Below are 22,691 nucleotides of genomic sequence, written 5' to 3'. Positions count from 1 at the left end.
ATATCTAAACTTTCAGTTAAACCTCTACCAGCTCACATCCCTCTTATTCTGCTTTACTTTTTTTTTTTAAATTTTACATAGCACTTATGTTCTAACATACTCCGTAAATTACTTATCGATTATGTTTGTTGTTTGTTTTCTGTCTCCCCTTGCTAGAATGTCAACCCTACGTGGCCAGGTATTTTTGATTGTCTTACTTACTGGTATCTCCTAAACATCTAAAACATATAGCAGGTGCTCAGTAAGTAATGTTGAATCCATCAATGAAAATGTACTAGATTACATGAGATTTACCCAATGAAACATGACTACTAAGACATTGAACAAGAATTTGAGCTCAAACTTAAAATCCATGCCCTGAACATTTCTTCTAAGTGCCCAGAACAATGAGGAAGAAATTAGCAGGGTTATGTTCTTGATATAAATGTTTTCCTAACCAGCATTAAAAGTTAGTGGCCCATGTACAAATTTCTATATGTATTATGAATCTCTCTCCCTTTCATATTGTGTAGATATCATGGGCTCTACTCGTTATTGTTTTATATTTTGTTTCCCACCATGGAGACACAAAGCTTTGTCTTTCATGTCACACCATCAATACTTACAGTAAATAATATTCTCAGGCATTCAAGGCACAATGAGTTTCTTACAAAGCCAGTTCTTTCCTTTGCTTTTGGGTCATTAAACAGGGTGGGATTTGGAGAATTAAGTCCCAAATAATTGTGTTATTACTTTGACATTGCTCCTCTCCTTCCTTGAGAAATGGAACACTTTGGTTATCAGCAGCCACTTTAAGTGTTTCTTGTGTATATGTCATAATTCAAATAAAAATAGTATTCACGGAGGTTTCCTTCAGAAGCACTGGTAAAACACTCCATCGTGGGTCTCTGTCAAGATATCTGAAAACTTTTTCTTGGCTTCTGGCTTTGAACAACGTTTTAGAGTAACAACAAGGCTTCATTGTGCACTGAATTTTCTGTAAGGCAACATTCATTCAAGTGTTGATCTGCATTTCACCATCCAAGAATAACAACAGTTATTTATATAATTTTATCCATGTTTCTGTTTTTTCCTATCCATTTCACCCTTCCACCCCGCCTCTGCTGAAACACTGTAGCTTGTTTGGGATGGGGGTGGGGTGCTATGCAGAGTATATATACATACAGATGTTTTTCTTCTTTTCCCCCCTGGTCTTGCTGTGGAACAGACAGACCTAACCTTTTTCTTATTAACAATATTATTTAAAAGTTCGGAATTTAATATCACTTAATACCATTTCTAGGTAATATTCTGGAATAGATCTTCATAATAAGGGTATGTTTATAGACCAAAAGCTTAGCTTAATTCAAATGAAGATGAGCACAGAATACCAAAGGCTGTGATAAAATGTACAACCCTAAATGGTTTGATAAAAAGAAATGCCTAGCTAGGTATTTCAGCTAAAATCCAAACCAAATCTCAACAAATAGATGGGTACCAGTAAGACTCTCATGAAGTTGGAATTTTCTATGATCCTTAATGGTCAACTGAGTCAATGGTCTATAGGACAAGCTGTTCAATCCTTATTGAGAAAATGTTGCCAATGGCTTGAATAGAGTTAGGTGGGATATGAATGTTCATGTCCTTATGAGAATGTATGCCACTCGAGCCACACAAGGGGCTATTTTAGCTGAAAGTATACTAAAAACATTAAGCCTAGTTTGTATTAAAAGAAGTCTTATGATTCTTTTGAAAAAATTAAAAATAGTGTGCCTATGTACTTTTAGGTTTATATAAAAATTGTTAGAGTCGTTGCTTCAAAATCCTTTATATGTTCAATGGCAGAACTAGTAGAAAGAAAGAAAGTGTTATGACTAAGCCAGAGAATAATATACAGCTGTATTTTATCCAAATTGGAGATTGACTAGCAAGGTAATTTATAATGTGCAGAAAAGCAAGGTGAATCCAGGTCACTGTCATCATTCAAAGATACCCTTTCGGAGAGATGAAGTTTACAATTGGATTTGGGTCTGTAGGCAGCTAAGTCACAGGGGGTGATGCCATTGTATATCCAGATGGTCATCTACCCAGTTAGTGATCAAAGGTACAGGCAGAAAAAACTTTGTCCCTGGTTTAGGGAACTGCCAAACTGTAGTGAGGATATCAGGATATTAAGCCAAGAGAAAAGACTTCAGGTATAGAATGAGCCAGTAGCAGAGTCTTACAAGTATGTCAGAGAAATCCTGGTCTAAATTGGTTCAATAAAATTAGACACAGGGAGAAGCAGCAACTCAGTGAGGTTGTGTGTCAATTTGGGTTCCCCTAGGGGGAGACTGTGAGCCAGTGATTTAAATGCAAATAGTTTCTTTGGAAGATGAAGTGAATACTGAGTGGGGAAGTGGTGTCAGGGAAAGGAGGCAATGAACAAAGGGCCTGTTACCAAGACAACTCCAACTGCAGGCAACTGAAGCTCAATCCTGATTGGAAATTCTGGGATATGTAGAACCTATCTCAGGTTTAGCCTGCTTAGGGGTGAAGGAGCTGGGGTATTTATATGCCAACATTCCTGACACTTCAGATCTCCTGTGTGTGTGGTTACTAGGGCTTCAGGAGCAGAAGAAAGTCACATGTATTAGATTCTCCAGAGAAGCAGAATCAGTAGGACGGACACACACACACACACACACACACACATTATGAGGGATCCACTCACATTATTATGGAGTCTGAAAAGTCCCACAATCTGCTGTCTATGAGCTGGAGGCTCATAGACTGGTATACTTCCAGTCCAAACCAGAAGACCTGAGAACCAGGGGAGCCAAAGGTGTAAGTCCCAATGTGAATCTAAAGGCCCAAGAATCAGGGGATGATAGTGTAAGTTCTGGTCCAAATCTGAAGGCTTGACAAGCAGATGTTTCAACGTCCAAGGGTAGGAGATGATGGATGTTCCAGCTCAAGCACAGAGAACACATTTGTCCTTCTTCCACTTTTTTGTTGTATTCAGGACCTGAACAGATTGGATGATGCCCACCCACATCGATGAGATGAGAGTTATCATCTTTGCTCAGTCTACTGATTTAAGTACTAATTTCACCCAGAAACATCCACACAGACACACCCAGAAATAACATTTTACCAGCTATCTAGGTATCCTTTAGCCCAATCAAATTGGCACATAAATTAGTGGTCGTACCACAGGCAAAGAAATGAAGATCTTGGTAATTGGAAAGCTCATGCCCTGCCAGGATTGTCTGAAAGATTGGTAAGTTTGAGTCGGTAGGCAGACAGCCTCAGAGGAAACAACTAAATGGAGGAGGAAAAGGCAAGAGCTGAGAACCCACATGCTGGGAAACACTTCCCACCACTCCCTGTGTCCACCATCACCACCAACAACATAATAGGAGGGCAGGAGAAAGAGTCTATAATGTTTGTCACACTTAGTCTGGAATCTTACCTCAAAACATGGGAAATATGCATGCAAGCAACCTATAGATGGTTGAAGAACATCTAATTGATTTGAAAGGCTGACATTTCATTTTTCATTGAATGAGTCTTTGTAAAATTATCTCTAACTCTGGGAAATTCTTATTTTATGTATCTTTATTTCAGAATGAAAAATTTTGAAACCAATGATTTAGCATTTTCTCCAAAGGAAAATTTTGGAGACAACAGTGGACTTGCTACATACGTAACTAAAGCAATAGACCCATCCATCAGCTGGGAGGATATTAAATGGCTGAGGGGGCTGACATCACTGCCAATCGTTGCAAAAGGCATTTTGAGAGGTTTGTGTTTTTCTCATACTGTTCTCATGATTCTTTGTACATATGATCATGATATTTTTAAGAGAAAATAACCAGGAAAAATTAATGTGGAAATCTAAGGAGACATTCCATCTCTCAATTCTCCATATTGTTGTTTGTGAGTAAATATTTCCTCATTCTTAGGTAATACACTGAAGACCTTGTCTCTCATTAAGTAAGAAGTTAACCTTTTTTAAAGTGTTGGGTTTCCATTGCCTTATCTTGGAGCCATCACTAAATCATGGAGCTTGACAAGGTCTAGGCAAAATGTCTTGAGTTCATTGTTTTGGCTAAAATCTACAACAAGCTGCTTCTAGACCAAGAAGAAACCCAAAGATGATATTATGACAGCCAGACCTGTTTTAAGAGCCTTTTCTATTTTTCTCCTGTTCCTTGCAAGAACCAATGACTAGGACTGATTTTTGAGTGTGGTGAATCCCACATGAAGAATGGTTGACTACAACATTAAAATCCTCAAATATCAAGCCATGATTATTAAGAAAACTGACTGCTTCTCCAGTATCCACATGTATTCAAATCCCACAGGGAAGTACCAATGACTTGGATAATTTGGAGTATAAGTATAAATGTATTCTCCCACAGAAATGTTTTCCTGCCTTTGAAAACATTTTTTTTAGTTAATTATATAGAAAACTGCCAAGACCTTATTATTTAAATGTGAATGTTTAAGTAAGTGGCTCTGAGATGAGATATTCTATTAACTTATCTCAGGGTCAACAACAACTTCTTTTTTTTTTTTTTCAACAACTTCTAATCAAAACATTTTCATCATATTTACTTGAATATGTGAGTCACATGGCCCCTATTTATAAAGCTGTAGACTTGCCCTTGGCTTTATCTATATAATCTTAAGTGTGCAGAAATAAAGTTAATAAAAGTAAAAGAATGGGTCCAGCAAAGCTTTAAAATAGTGGAAATACATTTGAACCCAGACCTATCTTCATTTGTGCTTTTCAAAAATATTGTTACATTCTTTCCTGTTGATCATTGTACTAGTTCAAAATTTCTGTGGATTCCACTTCAAAGAATAGTTCCTAGTGTTATAGACATCTTTAAACAACAGTTTCACTTACTTAACTGGCATACATGTTGTCATCCATGATAGTTGTTAGCACTACTTCCTATACCTACATTCAACTGTAGATACTATAGAATATTAACCCAAAGGTTCTGCCCCATTCATTCATGCATCTATTCAGTTACTTACTCACGAAGGCATTCATTTTGTAAATATGCATCATGATTATTGTGTGCTGAAATTAAAAATGATAGTAATTTGAGGTCTTTGGCCAAGAGGAGAGCCCATTCTTGTAGGAGACAGACATAAAAACAAGAATTTGGGGGCAATAAGATGTTACAAGTGCTGAGATAGAAATCTATGCGGTATTAGGGTGGGGTTTCAAATAGGGCATGGACACTTATAAAAGCAGGTTAGGGAGTTTCATTTTAGAATGACAGATAATGTTTGAGTTTTGCCACAATATCAAAAGACTCAGACTGAAATAATAGCAAAATAAAGCAGTTCTGAGTAACAATTTATAAAACATATTTGAGAACCACTGAGATTCTTAATCAGGGAAGCAACCTCATCAGATTAGTATCTTAGAAAAATCCAACATTGTATCATGGACCTGATGGATGGAGGTGGCAAAATTGTGGTGAGGGAGACACTTAAGAAACTTGTTGCCTGGGCAAGAGATGATTGTGGCTGACCTCAGGAAACTGAGAAGGTGGAATTGAATTAGAAAATTAATGTAGTTCCAAGTATTTAATTCATTCTCATCACAAGTGTGGCCCAGGGCAAAGGGCTTAAAACACAAAGAAGAATGAAGTCTTAGTATAGTCCCATATTTGTCTAATAGAGAACATATATAAGAATGAGGTTATTTACATTTTAAACAAGCTTTTCAATTTAGGATTCCCAATATATATCATTTTCTCCAACTCTGTCCTCTAGGATATGATGTATGTCTATTTAATTAGACTTTACTATCATGTGTTATGTTGAAAAATACTCTGGCTTCTAGAACTTCCTTCTGTGGTCATCTTACCTAGGACCACCACCCTCACTGTCACTTCTCTTTTATTCTCATCCATGTGAATCATATCATTTGTTTCCACATATTTCATAATGTTTTACACATAGTAGATAGCCCAAATGTTTATTGACTAAAATCCTCAGTGAAAACTATGAGTCTATATAATTAGAGAGACCTCAAAAAGCAAGAGAGAGATGGAGCATTTGGCATTTGAAAGGAAATAGCTTATTTACAAATGTACAGTTTACATTGTCTAGTTTCTCTGTGACTATTTGTTTCATTTATTTAACAAACAAGAATTGTCTCCATGACAACAACTGCATCAAGTAGTGCAAAAGCTCAATCTTGATGGGGGCGGGTGAGGGGGGCAGTTCTGGGAAATCCAATTCTGTTTCACGGATCTTCTTCCAGAAGTCACATGGATAGACTGAGCATCACCCATCCTCTTTCGTTTTCTTTTGATGAAAAAGGTATAGATGATGTTTGCGGGAGCATGAATTCACATATGGTGGAAAGATCTCAGTGAAAATTCCCCCCTTACCACCATTTTAAGAATTGCATCTTAATGAACGCAAATTGAAGTGCAAGATGTAATCTCTTGCTGTGGTTAAACTCTGCCCTTGGAAAACTTCAATACAAACTCTAAACATGTATTTGAGACAGGATTTGGTCTTCACCAAAACTCATGCTAATAAACAAATGGCTTTATGAGCAAAGGCATAATGCTTTTCAGAGTTGTTTTAAAATAAAAAAAAAAAATTAAACTTTTCTGTGATATTTCCATAGTGGCTTTTTTGTTTCTCAAAACTGTAACTAGCTCTTTTCCTATACACGTTTTTTTTTGCAACACTCTCAAAGCTATTCAGAGTTTCTAGATTGTGCTCAAAACTGCTGCCATGCAACTAGGATTTAGTTACTAAATTCCTATGAGATAGCAGAGTCCTGAGTCAAAAACTCCATGAGCTTGAGGGTAAATCTTGAGTACTTAATTAAATATAAAAATAATATATCAAGAAGATAGCAAACAGTGCTATTCCCCATTGACTATTGCATTTGTCAATCAATTAATGTATTAACTGGCAAATTAACATATGTGGAATGCCATAGCAGTAAACGTTAAGGATTAATGAAAATACCAAAAATTCATGAACTTTTTGCAAAGCCAGAACATTTTCACCCTCCTATTAAGGCAACATTGTTTTTCTCTCTGGTTAAAATAAAATGTGAAACTTTGGACAAGGCTTCATAAGCAGTTAATGAAAGGGGTTCATATCTGGTCATAAATTATTCTTACTTTGCTTCTCCAGATACTCAGGATCTTATCTTCTGAGTAAACCATTCTATCATTTCCCCCTACATTCCCAGCACTGCCTAGAAGAACCTGGAAAACCACTTGAAATGATAGGAGATAACAAACTGTTACTTAAGCAGTGCTTACTTCAAATGAAAGGCTCTTTATAATCATAATCCTGACCAGGATGAAAATTTATTGTTATAAACAAAACTCAAACAGACTTGCCAAAGGCATCCAGCAAACGAATTTTCCTCCACTTACTCATCTGAGTTTATACTTCCTGCACCATCAGATGAAATTAATAGTAACAGTTAATATTTGAGTCCTCAACATGTGTCAGGCACTTTCTAAACACTCATTCAACTACTTTAATTCACAAGCCAATCTTATGTGAATTACTATCCCTATTTTATGACTTAGGAACCCTGATGCACAGAGAGGTTAAGAAGCTTGCCACTTATGTAGCAGGCAAGTAGCAGATCCAAATTCAAATTCAGGTGGTCTAACTACTAACCCTAAGCAGTTAATCATTTTTTTTTTTCATATTGTATAGGATCGGTTTACTGATAATATTCAGTTTCTGAGAACATAGGTTGTAACTACATGTATTTTGATTTTTTTTTTTTTTACTTTTGATGTTTGGTATCATGCACACAATTAGATAACCAAAGCAAACCTCCCCAATCCCACATACACTTTACATTGTATTAAGGCCATATTTTTAAAGAACCATTTACCCAAACAGAGTTTAAATGATAATATATTGGGTTTCTGGTTCCAAATAATGGACTGAGTAGATATGTACCCTCTCATCAAACCCATTAAGCCACTGAAAATAAAGTAGAGACATACAAAACTGCATAAGTCTTATGACAGCAGAGGAATGAAAGATAAGGGACACACACAACAGAGAAACTTCAAGAGATTTATGAGAGACACAAAATGTAAGGGAACGTGTTTATAGGAGGAAATGCAAAGAAAACTCCCCCTCATGATAGGCCCAGAGGAAGCCCTGGAGGAGACAGGAGATTCTGTAATAATTGTCTGAGAGGCACCCAGGGTCTAGTCTGCAAGTGTGACCGAGATGGAAGATGAGAAGCGGAGAAGAAAGCCAGGAGATTCATGAGAGTTCTGCTTGTGAAGCTCTTACAGAAGCCAGCCATCCTGTCCTCCCTCATCGCTTGTGCAACAATGGGCCACTTCACATGGTTGCTCCATCCTTTCTAAAGAAATGAATGAATGGCTGGGACAACCTATGGGTGGAAAACATTGACAATATGACATGATGCTGTTCTCGGCTCTGACACTTAAGGAGCTCACAGTCCAGTAGCCCCTAGTTAACAGTAAAGTTCCACTGTGTGCTCATATGACGTGTTCATTGTTATGAGTGGAGATTGGGTGGGCAAGTAAGTTCTCTGATCTTTTCTTATAAGGGCACCAATACCCTCATGAAAGCCCCACTCTCATGAACTCATCTAACTTTAATCACTTTCCAAAAGCACCATCTCTAGATACTATCACATTGGAGGTTAAGGTTTCAACATACAGACTTTAGAGGGATTCAAACATTCAGTCCATGAACCATGAGTTTAACATTTTCATGTACATATAGTTTTAGAAGAGAAATAATACTAGCATCATTTATTTAAATGGATATACTTAAAAACTAGCACTCAATAAAACACAGGTTCGAAAATGATGGTTTAGCATACAGTTTAAAAAAGGTCAGAATTACAGATTCTCTTATGAATCTTTTTTCATTATTCTTGGTCAGGTCTGCCCTTGATCTCCATTGCTGGATTTATGAATGTATACAATGTTTGGTATCCATTTGGTTACATTTCCTAAATATGCTTTTCACTACAATCTTAGGCCAACTATTTCTGAGTGTTAAATTTGAGTATTAGTGTCATTTGCCTGATTCTGTTAGCAAATGTGTTTTTATTGGGAGCATGCTGAAAACAATAGTTTGAAATATAAAATATAAAAAGTGTGCTGGGAATTGATTTGAGAGAATGTTAATCTATTTTAAAACTGTATTTTCAGAAGTTGATATATTTTGAAGCATGATTAGAGACAGCATATAATTTTAATTTTTGTACATTTTCATATACTTCAATGGGTGAAATACATTTAATTATAGAACAATACAACTTAAGATAATTATTGAAGACATAACTTTGTATTAAACAATGTTTTTGGAATAGATTTGTCCCTTTTCTGTTACACTTAAGGTGCTTTCCACTGATGTATTCTTTTATGCTATGCAAATTGCAAAGGGGTAATTCTGCTAAACACTAAATGGTATTATCTCATTAATAATAATAAAAATGCTTAGTAGGAGTACTTCCTTGTGAGACTAAATAAATTTTAACTGCATATCAATTTGATATCTACTGAAAATTTTATGCCATCATTAAATTGTTGTCAATGCTAACACTTTGGTCAAGGAAACTATCACTACTATTCTAGACCTAACCCTTGGTGTATTCCTATGCTAAAGATTCTGAGCAAGGTATGAGGTCAGCCTCCCTTTGACTGGGACCTTTCAATTTCTAAACCCATGTCTTCTGTTAAATTGCCTTTTCATATACAATGGCTGTCTTTCTCTTTCTAGGTGATGATGCCAGGGAGGCAGTTAAACATGGTTTGGATGGGATCTTGGTGTCGAATCATGGGGCTCGACAACTTGATGGGGTGCCAGCCACCGTGAGTTTCAGCAAATGCTGAGATTTCCCTTTGGAGGTTTCATTTCTATCACAGTTGGGGTATCTCTGTATTTACCTCTACCCTGTGTATTGTGTGTGTGTGAATACTCAAGGTAAAATATATGTGAATATATGAGATCTTTGATTTTAAATGTAGTGGCATATAACTACCTAAATTTGATCATTAATTAGTCCAGTACAGTTATTTGTAAACTTTTAAAAGTCATCATTAAAAAATAAGTCATTTGTGGGCAGGGATTATCCTTGTATTCATAGGTACACTGAGAGGTATAACGTAAATTAGAGTATAAGAGAAATGGTTATGTCCTGAGAGTTAAGAGGAGCTAACAGACTCATTGTAATTATAAAAGACTTGGGTGGAGTTTGACATCATTGGTATAAGAGGTCAGGAGGAAGGAAAGACTGAAATTTCCTGTGACTGTGGGAGTTGAACAGCTACAGAGAGAGGTTGGGTGGGTGGGGAAAGGAATAGAAATTCTACAGCCCAGGTGAGAGGTCAGCTGCAAATGGGCTACTTTGCTTGAGCTGTGCATGACCTTGGCTGCATATTAGAATCACCTGGGGAACTTCAAAGACTCCTGATGCACAAGCTGCATAATACATCAATTTATCAGAATATCTGGGGACAGGGGGCATAGGCACCTGTATTTTTTAAAGCTACCCACGAGATTCCAGTATGCATCTATGATTTTTTTAATACACTGTACAAACTGTGCCAGGCAAATCAGAATCCAGAATGTAGACATAAAGTAAACCAGGGACCCTGGGGTGGTTCAGTTGTTAAGCATCTGACTTCGGCTCAGGTCATGATCTCACGGATTCCTGAGTTTGAACCCCACTTCAGATGAACACGAACCCTGTTTGGGTGAACACGAGCCCCGCTTTGGGTGAGCCCCACTTCTCTCTCTCCATCTCTCTCTGTCCCTCATGGGATTCTCTCTCCCTCTTTCTCTGCCCCTTACTCACTTGTGCCCTCTTTCTCAAATAAATAAATAAATAAATAAATAAAGTAAACCAAATTGGCTTGAAAGCTGTGGGACTGAGTTAAAACTGTGAAGGAGAGCAGTTAGTCCCAGGAGGGCCAAAAGCATTTGACCCCTGTTATCAGAATCACTCAGTCATGGTTATTATATGGATGGCTTTAATTAGGATGACCAGTGAATTTACTCAAACAACTGGAAGTACAGTAGGAGAAATAATTTAGTTAAGTAGTAATGGATTACTCTTCACTGAACTATCAGGGAGATTTAGATAAGTCCATAGACTAGTTGTGTGGGTCTTGGGACAGACTAAATGATGACAGGGGAATACTGGATGTCGTCCATGTTTGTACTCCATTTTTCCTAAAGCATCAATGGTAGGAATGAACTCATCTTTGCACACTGTAGGATCACAGAGTCAAGAATCAAATCACAAAACTGGAAGTTTTCAGTCCTTTCTAATTCAGCTTTACTTATAGAGACCAGTCTTCTTAAATGTTGCCTGCAGGGAAAGGGAGGTGGAGAATGAAGACCCCCTCTGGGCAGGGAGGAGAACCTGGTCACAGCTCAAGGCTCTTTTGCAGATTTATGCCTCTCTTGTGTATGAAGACATAGACTTAGTGTGCAGGCCAAATTAAGTTTGTTTTCTAAAAATAAAATCTAAATCTACTGAAATCAAATCTAACTAGATTTTAAGGGGAAAATATCTAAATGGTGTGGTTTATTTCCCTCTGGCTGAGGGGATATGGAAACTTATCTAAAAGGGCTTTTTGAGCTGTGGTCTCTGAGACTTTTAAAAAAAACAATGACACTCCCCTTCACATGCTGTGTGCAAGAGAGGAGATGCCTGCTTGACTTTTGCCTCATACTTTAGAGCAAATTTAAGGCCCATGGTGGTGAGAGAAATGTGAGATTAGATTCAGCTTACACTGAAGATGTTTTTCCCTCAGTGTGTAGGTTTTGAGATGAAGAGCAAATAGTTACAAATTAAGTTTAGGCCAATGTCCTTACACTCAAGGTAATAATGTGGCCAATATCACTCTTGAAGAGGGGCACCTGGCTGGCTCAGTTGATAGACAATGTGACTCTTGATCTTGCGGTCATTAATTCAAGCCATACATTGGCTGTAGAGCTCACTCAAAAAAAAAAAAAAGAAAAAAAGAAAAAAGAAAAGAAAGAAAAAAAAAGATTGCTCTTCCTTTTGAAGTAATTAGAGATCAAAATGACAGCATCAAATCAATTTTCAAAACCCATTGTACTGGAATATCTCAAACTGGGGTCCAAGAACAGATTCTCTGGAGTCTTTGAATTCTAGAAGCATTTTTTTCAATTTTTCATTTTTGTTTTGATGCTAACTGGACCTAAACTACCTTAAGCTTAAAAATATTCTTGGGTCGCCTATGTGGCTCAGTTGGTTAAGAGTCCAACACTTGATTTCAGCTCAGGTCTTGATCTCACAGCTGGGAGATCAATCCCTGAGTTGGGCTCCGCATACATATATATATATATATATATATATATATATATATATATATGACAATCTTTTTTTGTGAAAATGTTTGTCTACAAAAAATTTTCATAAAATAATATTTGGGTTGTTAAGTCAAGTGTTTCCAAAATTGAGTCCTTGAGCACATTCTATGAGATCCGAGATATATATATATATTTTTTTAAAGGGATCCATGTAATTCTACCTTTGAGATACGCTGATGTATCAGTTAGCCTTTGCCGTGTAACAAACCACTTGGAAAGTTACTGGCCAAAATTCAATAGCTGTTCCTTCATGTCACAATTTTGTGAGTTGGAAATTTGGGCTGAGATTGGCTAGGAGGTCTTTCTGGTCTCGGCTGGGCTCACTCATATGCACGTGGTCAGCTGCTGGGTTGACTAGGACAGGCTGGGGTGGGGTGGCCTCAGTAGGGACAGCTCTGCATTGTCTCACATTAGGTAGGTTGGTTCTCACAAGATGGCAGGTTTCCTAGAGGGTAATTGCAGACATGTAAGGCCTCTTCAGACTGAAGCTTAGAATAGGCACATTGTAGCTTCTCTCCATTCTATTCTCTCTACATTCCATCGATAAAAGTAGGTCACAAGGGTAGTTCAGACGCAAGGGATGGGAAAATAGACTCTCCTATCCCCATGCCCACCGCCCCCCTCCTCATGATGGGAGGAGTAGAAATGTCACATTGCAAGGAAATGAAGTTAGGGAGGAAAATAATTGCAGGCATTCTTGCGATAGTAAATAGTTAAGCCTATAGGAACCAGTGATTTCCTAAACACGCTTAGTAGAAACCCCACCCAGGGCGTCCTGGTATGATGTATGATGAGTGGAGTGGGGTATAGGGTCAGAGGAATATTTCCAGACAGTAATGTGAACTCTGGCTCTTTTGCTTTTAACTAAATCAGCTCTGATTTTATATGCTTTGTCTGTGTTCAATTGCTTTGGTTTGAGACCTTTAAAGGGTTCCATGCCCCAAACGTCAGCCATCAGAAGTATATTGATGGATGCTGTGGGAAGATAGAAAGGTGAGAGCTCCCTGTGAGTAGAAGTTTTGTGGGACAGGGAACATCCTGGAAAAGTGTGACGTCGGCAAGAATGGGAAAAAGTTTCATTGCGAGTCACAACCCTGTGGGATTCTTTTTGGCTCCCTTAGACCATCTGCATACTGGTTTGAATAAAGCATGTCCTCAATAAAGTGTTTAGTAAGCCAGTGAATGGATGGATGAGTTAGCAAGTATATTGGGATTTTACCACATTTTCCCTTAGATTAACCCCACCAGAGGTGAGCCCACAATTAGTTGTCTAAAGAACCACTAAGGAAAGAAAAGCCAAAATGAATGGTCTCTGAGATGTGTAATAAGCTGAAAAAAGGAAACATAACAGTCATAAAATAGTGGATTTGTCTACTGTATTTATTTATTTAATCTCCTCTGATCAGAATTATTCTCTGAAATATATACCCAGCAGAACTGTAGCTACTGAAAGAAAAAAGGGGGAAGACAGAAAAACTCAGCAGTGGATAGAACATCCTTGTCCACAGACACACAAAACACCAATCTGGGTTCCGTTATACAGCCCAGAATTCACATTTTAAGTATCCTTATTAGTTTCCTTTTAGGCCAGGTTGGGCATTGGAAATAACGTAAACAGACTTGATTTGCGTGACTTTGAAAATGTGTATTGAACCCAAGCTAGCTAATATTTTTCTTTGGTTTTGGTTTCAAATGGGGAAATACGCTTAATTATAGCTTGCATCATCTCTTGGAAATTGTGGCATTTATATGTTGATGTAACTTGCCTGACTGTAAAAGGAGGACTATGTATAGGTAAAGGGGCACATGTAAATGGATCCAAAGCATGTTTGGCAAGGCAGAAAAGCCAAAAGGAAAAGGGGAAAATCACATTACCTGCCAAACACTTAGGGGCCGCATGCCAAAAGTTGCCTTCACTTCCTCCAAATGTGTAGCCGGGTTTGGTCTTCAGCCCTTTACATAAAACTCTATTTAAGTTTAGCCTCTAAAATTTCAGGGGAAAAGTGGGAAAGCCTTTGAGTGATTTCAGTACAATTATGTCTAGGAAAACTGCACTCGAACATATGGTAGCTTCTTCAGCATACATTTTAGATGTGGATTGGACTTAATTTTATACTTAAATATTTTGGAATGAATGTGGGTTATTTCTACAGATTTTGGCCTACAGGTCACCTTGTGAATTGTTTGCATTCTCAAGTGCAAAGATTTACATAAAAATAGACAACTGTATCAGCTATTAGCTACTAACTGTATTGGCTATTAGCCAACTGCATTAGCTATTACCACATAATACTATGAGACAACAGATTCCAGACTCAGCGACTTAAATCTGCAGTCATTTATTCCCATGAAACTTTGTGTCAACTGGAAGGGGGCGGGGGCAGGCTGTTGATCTGGACTTGGTACTGGTTAGGTGGCTGTGCTCCAAATTTCATGTCCAGCTGGGCTTAGCTGGGCTAGCTTTGCTTCCTGAATTCCTGAATATCTATTCTGGGGCCCCAGGAAAGGGAAAGCATTGCCCAGGAGGTTCTCCTCTCATGGCAAGTGGCACATGTGCCAGAGAAAGTTGAAATGTATGAGGTCGTTTAAGGTCTATGTCCAGGAATGGCACTCTGCCACCTCTGCTCACATGTTATTGGCCAAAGTAAGTTGCAAGGCCAAGGCCAATGTCAAGGAGCAGGCAAGTGCACTCTGTTTCCTTTAGAAGGAAACACTGCAAAGTTACCTTGGAAATGGAGTGGTTTCAGAGTGATGTGAAGGATCAGGAACAATATTGCCATCTACCAGATCAACCTCTATGAGTCTCTTGTGTTCTTTGGTGCTGATATAAGTCCGTCATCAATTGCCAATCCAGATGAGGACCTTCAAGGTGCATGTGGTCTTGGTCCTTTTAAAGCAAAGAAGGGCACTGGGTGGCTCAGTTGGTTAAGTGTCCGACTTCGGCTCAGGTCATGATCTCACGGTTCATGAGTTCGAGCCCCGTGTTGGGCTCTGTGCTGACAGCTCGGAGCCTGGAGCCTGCTTGGGATTCTGTCTCCCTCTCTCTGTGCCCCTCCCCCACTTGCATTCTATCTCTCTTTCTCTCTCAAAAGTAAATTAGCATTAAAAAATAATAAAATAAATTAATAAACAAACAAACAAAAAATAAAGCAAGAAAAATATTTTCATGGAGAGTTCCCTAATAGATGGGTAGATGCAAAATATATTGGATGAGGAAATCAGAGACTAGGTTTTTCATTAGTAGCCCTGCTTGCATTTTTATGTACCACTGCTTCCATGGACAATTAAGTATTAATTTTAACAATTGCTTTTCAACAGGTAAATAATATACAGAATAATTTACATGAGCTAGTATTTCATTTGTTTTTATACATTTTATAAAGCATAGCTATAAAAGGTCATTACATGTATTAAAATTATGCTTATATTTTATTAAATCATGGTCTTTAAATTTGAAAAAAATTTGAAAAAAGTTCAATTTTGAAATAAAAATAAGCCACTCAACTGAAAATTTAGTTGGTTTTTACTTACTAACATTTGCACCCTACTCTTTCAGGAGGGAAAAATTTTAGTGTTGATTCCAAACCTGCTTAGCTTCCTTAACGCTAAATCCTGTCAGATGGTCAATGGCTGTGGAGATTGAGTTGGGTAACAATTTAACATGCATACCGTCACATTATTGACCACTTCTCCCTACAGATTGATGCCTTGCCAGAAATCGTGGAGGCTGTGGAAGGGAAGGTGGAAGTCTTCCTGGATGGGGGTGTTCGGAAAGGCACCGATGTCCTGAAAGCTCTAGCCCTGGGAGCCAAGGCTGTGTTTGTGGGGAGGCCAATCATTTGGGGCTTGGCGTCCCAGGTAATTGGAGGATGAAGAAATAAATATATAAAACAGAACTACAGTGACATAAATGCATGAATTAAGTCAGACTGACTTACCTGAAAGATCTGTATCTTTTTACTTGCTTAGGGAGAGAAAGGTGTTCAAGACATCCTTGAGATCCTAAAGGAAGAATTCCGATTGGCAATGGCTCTGAGTGGTAAGACTGGCCATTCTCCTTTTCAACTTTCTTTTCTTCTTATGGGCTTTAGGCCAGGCTCCTTGGTGGAGAGAAGTAAACTTGAGGGGGAAGAAGATGGACTCATTTGGGCTGTAATTAAATTTGAAGTTGGTTCCATGTTTACATCTCTAGTGCAGAATCCTCTGAACAGAGGAAGTGCTCAGTGTACACAGCCAGCAACAGTCGCTAAGCCTCTACCTTTGACAGTCTCACCAGGGATATGTTGGCGAGTGTGAGTACCTGAAGGGTGAAGCCTACACTATACTCTTCCTTATCTCATAACACGTGAACAAAAAATCTAACTGGCTAGTCAACACCTTCACTGGGATGTCTAAGTGGCATCTCAAACTCTACCCGTCCCAAATGAAACTACAAACTTTTCCTATTGAAACTACTCAACCTGCAGACTCTCCGATCTCAGTTTATGTTAATACCATTGTTTCAAAAACCTTGAGTTATTTTTGACTCCTCATTTCCCTCACACCCTCACATCCACAGGACCTCTATCTGCAAAATGTTGTCAGAACCTAACCTCACTTGCTATTACAAGAGTTTCTCTGTGTTTCTTTCTAATCAGTCCCTCTGTCCCCTTGATATTGCAGGTCTGTCTGTCTGTCTGTCCTTGCCTACCTCACCCTCCCACCCTGATCACAGCAGTCAGAATGATCTCTTTACACGTTAATTCAGATCATGCCACTGTTCTGATAAGGACCCTCCAATGGCTCTTGGTTTATTTACTCAGTGTAAATGCCAAAGTCCTTACAATGGTCTACAAGACCTTTATGTAGCTTGACCTCTGTCACCCCTCTCACCTCATCTCCTGCTGTCACCTTTGCTTATTCTGCCCAGGCCACATTTACCTCCTGCTGTTCCCTATGTCAGACATGTTTCAGCCTTAAGGCCTTTGCAGTGACCATTCCATCTTTCCAGATGCTGTTCCCGGGTGTCTACATGGCTAACTGCCTCACGTCCTTCAAGTCATAACTTAGATCACCTTTTCTCAACATCCTGACCACCCTATGTAAAATGGCAGTCCATCCTCCACCCACCTGCTCAGCTTCCAGTTTTCTTTCCCTGTTACTATTTCATTCTTCTCCCACAGCACCTATCACCTTCTATAAACCATCTATCGTTTCATTTACTTTTTAAATTATTTGCATCATGTATTATCTTTAGCTCTGTAGAATACAAGATGAATGAGACAGGGATCTTTGTTGTATTCAATTCAGCATCCCCAGTGTTTAGAGCAGCTCCTGGCACTTAAATAATATTTGCTGAAGAAATAAGTAAAAAAAATTAAAAAAAAATCACCTTATTACTAGTGGCTGTTTTGAATCTGACTCAGAATGGACCTTGAAATGCAAAGAATGACATTGAGTCCAATGATCAACTTCCAAAGGTAATGAGAGTTTCCTTTTCTGTGATCCATGTCACCCAGATTGTCCTCATGGATAGAATTCCTGAGATCAATGGTCTACTCCTACTGTGCTGAGCCTGTGTGGACACAGCCTCAGTGAGCAGTATGCCATTCTGTGAATCCTCACTCTGCATTTTAATTTGCTGCAGACATATCCTAAAAGAGAGCTTTCAGCCACTGACTCTCTATTAAATGTGGCAGAAAGAATATACTCTTTGTGTTAATAAAAATATGTGCCAGTCATTTTGTGTTAAGGACTGTTTAGGTAATAAAAATGGTCTCGTGCCACATAAGATTTGGCAAGCCTACCTTGAATCATAAACCTTACATTTGTCAAGTTTTACATTCCTTGGGAAAACGATTACCTGCCTGATTATTATTGCATTCATGTCATATTAAATGTATGCATTATTTTCTCAGGGTGCCAGAACGTGAAAGTCATCGACAAGACATTGGTGAGGAAAAATCCTTTGGCCGTTTCCAAGATCTGACAGTGCACAATATTTTCCCATCTGTATTATTTTTTTTTTCCGGCATGTATTACTTGACAAAGAGACACTGTGCAGAGGGTGACCACAGTCTGCAATCCCCACTTCAATACAAAGGGTGTCGTTCTTCTCCAACAAAATAGCAACCCCTTTGAGCTCATTGCTTTTGACTTTTCAATGGGTGTCCTAGGAACCTTTTAGAAAGAAATGGACTTGCATCCTGGAAATATATTAACTGTTAAAAAGAAAACATTGAAAATGTGCTTAGACAACGTCATCCCCTGGCAGGCTAAAGTGCTGAAAAACAAAAGATATCCTTTGGTAAAATTGGAGGTAGCTACCACTGAGGTAAAAAGATAATGATCTCACTGTTTATTAATTTGCATTGTGTTTAGATATCCTTAAGCCAGGTTCTTAAGTTGTAAGCTCAGGTTCAAAAGGTTGGACCATGCCAGGAGAAACAGAAGATTTAGATTCCCAACACGGAGGAGGTAGCCCTTGATAGAATTGGGTCGAGCTGGTGGGAATATGTGACTTTCTGGATACTTTTTAACACCCTGACTTATGCTACTTCTTTGAACGTAGATTTCTGTTCACATCTTTAGTGCCTGCAGGTATCTGAATATTTTATGACATCTATATCTATATCTATATCTATATCTATATCTATATCTATATCTCTTCTTAATCAGAAAAAAATAAAGCATTTTTGAAAAGAGTGTATCTGGTCTATTCATAACAAGATGAAATTCAACCATTTAATCTCTGAACCCTAGTAACTGCCCTGTTCCCCCACTAATTCTCTTATACCTTCTAGCTCTTCTTTATTCTTTTGCTTCTTTTCCACTTAGAGTCATAAGCAGGGCCAGTTGCATAATTTATGAGGATTATGCCAGATGAAAATGTGATGCCCTTGCTCAAAAAGCAGGAAAATGTCCTTTCTTTCCTTCCACAGTTTTTCTCTTAACCTGTCGTGGTATCCTTTATTTGCTATTTAATGTCCTGTTTCCTTGGGTACGAGGTTACTTACAGAGCAAGTGTAGACCCTCACAGGTGCCTGAACACTGCTCTGTGATATGTTCTGACTCTCCGATGCCTGTTCCCAGGACTCAGCCAGAGGTGGACAGTGGCACTGTCACTGACAGGTGGGTGAGCCAGCTGCCAAGGACTCATTTAGGGGAGGTGGGCAGATGGCAGGAGATGGGACATTGTGTGATTCTAGGCTCCAAGCCCTTAACACGTTTCATTGTCCCAATGACTTTTACTTATAAGACACAAACTCAAAGGTAAAATTATTAAGAATTTGAATCCAACAACCACAGAGCATTAAACCCCAGTGTGAGGCCCCCTTCTGAGTGTGGAGGTACTGTGTAGCTGTACTGGCCTTGCGCTCTAGAAGCCCTGGTCATGTGACTTTTAAATTTGTTCCTGAAACCTGGCATTGGCAGATTAGTGGTAAACTTGGTAGCCAAAATAACTTTGAAATTTAATTTTTTGCCATCTCCCTGGTTGTTCAACCCCTGTGAAATAGTAAATGAAACAATGGATAGAATCACTAACTAAAAATACGATTTTTATGTTACGTTTTATCACTTTGTTTTATTATTCTCGAATCTCTCTCTCTCTCCCTCCCTCTTTTCTCCCTTTAAATGCTGGGCCATTCCCAAATACTATGGAATGTCATAGTTGGAAAGATGGAATGTCATAGCTCTTTCTTTCTAAAATTATTGACTTAGTCTGATAAAAAATCGTTTAATCTGATAGAAAGGAATAGTTACCCCTCAATATTTTCTCCAAATGCAGAGAAGGAATATCATTGTCATATCATGTAACTGTTTAATGCCTGTACGATTAATGTTACTTAATAGGCATATAAGAAGCACCTCTTTGATTCCCACAACTGATTTTGAAATGCCTCTGCTGTCGGCAAAGAATGTCTACTTTGACTACATCATAGTATGTGGCCGAGAGGTGAAAATAAAAAGTTGATAACTTTCCCAGCAAATGGAGATCCACACATGGCATTCTAAGAAAATTTTATGCAACTTATGTGAGACTGGGGATTCGTGGTCTTAATTTTTGAATTTCTGGACACTTTTATGACCTCCTCAGCCATGCTACCTACTTGAATGTAGACTTTCAATTTTCCTACAGAGGTATAATATCACTGAAGCCTTTATGGTATATATTATTTCCATTACCAGAAAGATACAAAGTCATTTTTACTTTCCTTTGAGAGTGTCTCCAGTCCAGGTGTAATAATACTAACACTAAAGCTATCTGATGGCTGAGACAGAAATGGAGCATGTTGGTTGCATGTCTCCTGCTGAGAATTTGTTTCATGAACTTGATAGAAGTTCTCTGAAGAAGCCACATGACATTTCTGTTCTGAGTTTTCTGAAATACGTTGGGAAGGGGTCAAAGGGAATGGATAGTTGAATATAGACCAACCCTGCTTTCCTTGAATGTCACTAATTTAATGTGTATAGTGCTCTAGAGTAGTATTTCTCAAACTGTAGAGTGTATCACAGTCACCCAGAGGACTGATTAAAACAGAGTGCTAGGGGGGTGCCTGGGTGGCTTGGTCGGTTAAGCGTCCGACTTCAGCTCAGGTCATGATCTCATGGTCCGTGAGTTTGAGCCCCGCATCAGGCTCTGTGCTGGCAGCTCAGAGCCTGGAGCCTGTTTCAGATTCTGTGTCTCCCTCTCTCTCTGCTCCTCTCCTGTTCATGCTCTGTCTCTCTCTGTCTCAAAAATAAATAAACGTTAAAAAAAAAAAAAAAACAGAGTGCTAGGCCTCATGCCTATATATTCTGATGCAGCAGGTCTGGGGAGGGGCTGGAAATCTGCATTTCTAACATGCTTCCAGGTGAGGCTGATATGGCTCTTCTGGGCAGCACACCTTGAGAACCGCCCATCTAGTAGAGAAGGAAGCATCAAATCAGATTTGCCAGGCACATCATGTAATGAGCCAGTTGTTGGTTGTGGACCACGCCCCCCCTATAAAGGGCAACTTCTCCTTAGCCAATCGATTATTTTTGTTGAATCTTATTCCTTATTGAGGTAGAAAGTGCTTCCAGTGAGGTGTGTAGAGGGTTGAAACCTAAGTGCATAGGTGAATGTATTTTACATATACACCCTTACCACCACCACTACCACCCAGATCAAGATACTGAATGTTTCCATCGTCCCCAAAAGTACCTGCTCTGCTAGAAGTAGACTTATGCTAACTTCCAACACCACAAATTAGTGTGGGCTGTTCTTAAACTTTGCATAAGTGAAACCTTACAGTGTATGCTTTTTGTTTTGGTTTCTTTTGCACCATGTATGTGAAATCCATTCGTGTTGTTGAGTATATCAGCTGTTAGTTCTATTTATTGCCCTGTAGTACATCCAGTGTAGAAACTACCACAATTTGTCTCTCCATTCTCCTAGAGCTACTTGGTTGGGTTATTTGCAGTTTTTCTGCTGAAAGCCGATTCCAGCTGAATATATGCACAGTATTATTTTCTGGTTTTTCAAGAAAGGAGCTAGATATCGATGTTGTTACATAAACATTTTAAATGTTGGTGAATATTTAACATTTTGAACATTGAGCAGGTCATGTTAAACATGGTTGCGGCCCATGTCTGGCCCACGAGTCACAGGTTCTCAACGCCTGTAACATCTTGTCCTCACAAATGTTTCCCTCATGGCTAAAATGCCTCTTATGCCCCTGTACAGAGTCATGCCTGAGACATGTAACGCTGATGGGTGCCTGCCAGCAGAATTTCTCAGAATCTCTTTTGTTTAAGCTTACATAGATCCTGCTCCCTGGAAGATTGTGGGTGTGAAATAAACTTCCTTCGCTCCACCAGGCTTGGGGAGCCCAGGTTCACGGTCCTATAGGAATGAATTGAATGGTATTGATGCTTCTTAGCGTGCAGTTTGCAAAGTGCATTCTGTGTCATTGCTGTGTTATTCATTCATTTATTTATCTTGCCAAAACATTAGCATTTGTGAAACAGCTTTAGAGGGTTGTGGTGGATTAGTACAGCATGAAAGGAAGTTGTGGCTTGTTCTCGAACAGGGAGAAAAGACTTTTCATTGTAAAATTCATAATCTATTTACTGTCTGATGGACTGTATTACATGTCAGTTGCATAGCAACAAAACAAAGTTTGTCTGTTTAGGAAAATCTGAAGGTTTCTTGTAACATAAAGATAGAGGATGCTTTCTGAACTTACATTTGCTTCAACACGCACTCTGTCACATGCCAATAATAGAACAACATCATGATGAGAGTTTATTTTAGGTAATATAAATGTTAACCCAAATGATGGAAGGCTATTATTATATGTTTATGTGAT

At 38.6% G+C, this 22,691-nt stretch overlaps 1 protein-coding gene across 1 annotated transcript in view; it reads left to right on the top strand.

Moving 5' to 3' along the window:
• Positions 1-18,968, top strand: part of HAO1 (hydroxyacid oxidase 1) — a 47,451-nt gene extending 28,483 nt beyond the window's left edge. The window contains exons 4-8 of the mRNA XM_007086822.3: positions 3,589-3,764; positions 9,754-9,845; positions 16,078-16,236; positions 16,348-16,417; positions 18,276-18,968. Of these exons, the coding sequence (XP_007086884.1) occupies positions 3,589-3,764; positions 9,754-9,845; positions 16,078-16,236; positions 16,348-16,417; positions 18,276-18,346 (568 nt within the window). The 3' untranslated portion in view covers positions 18,347-18,968. The remainder of the gene's footprint in view (positions 1-3,588; positions 3,765-9,753; positions 9,846-16,077; positions 16,237-16,347; positions 16,418-18,275) is intronic.
• The last annotated feature ends 3,723 nt before the right edge of the window (positions 18,969-22,691 follow it).

Source organism: Panthera tigris, chromosome A3, assembly GCF_018350195.1.
Source record: "Panthera tigris isolate Pti1 chromosome A3, P.tigris_Pti1_mat1.1, whole genome shotgun sequence".
In the NCBI taxonomy this organism is placed as follows: domain Eukaryota; kingdom Metazoa; phylum Chordata; class Mammalia; order Carnivora; family Felidae; genus Panthera; species Panthera tigris.
The sequence above is the reverse complement of the archived record's forward strand: the minus strand, read 5'-3'. Positions and strand labels throughout refer to the sequence as shown.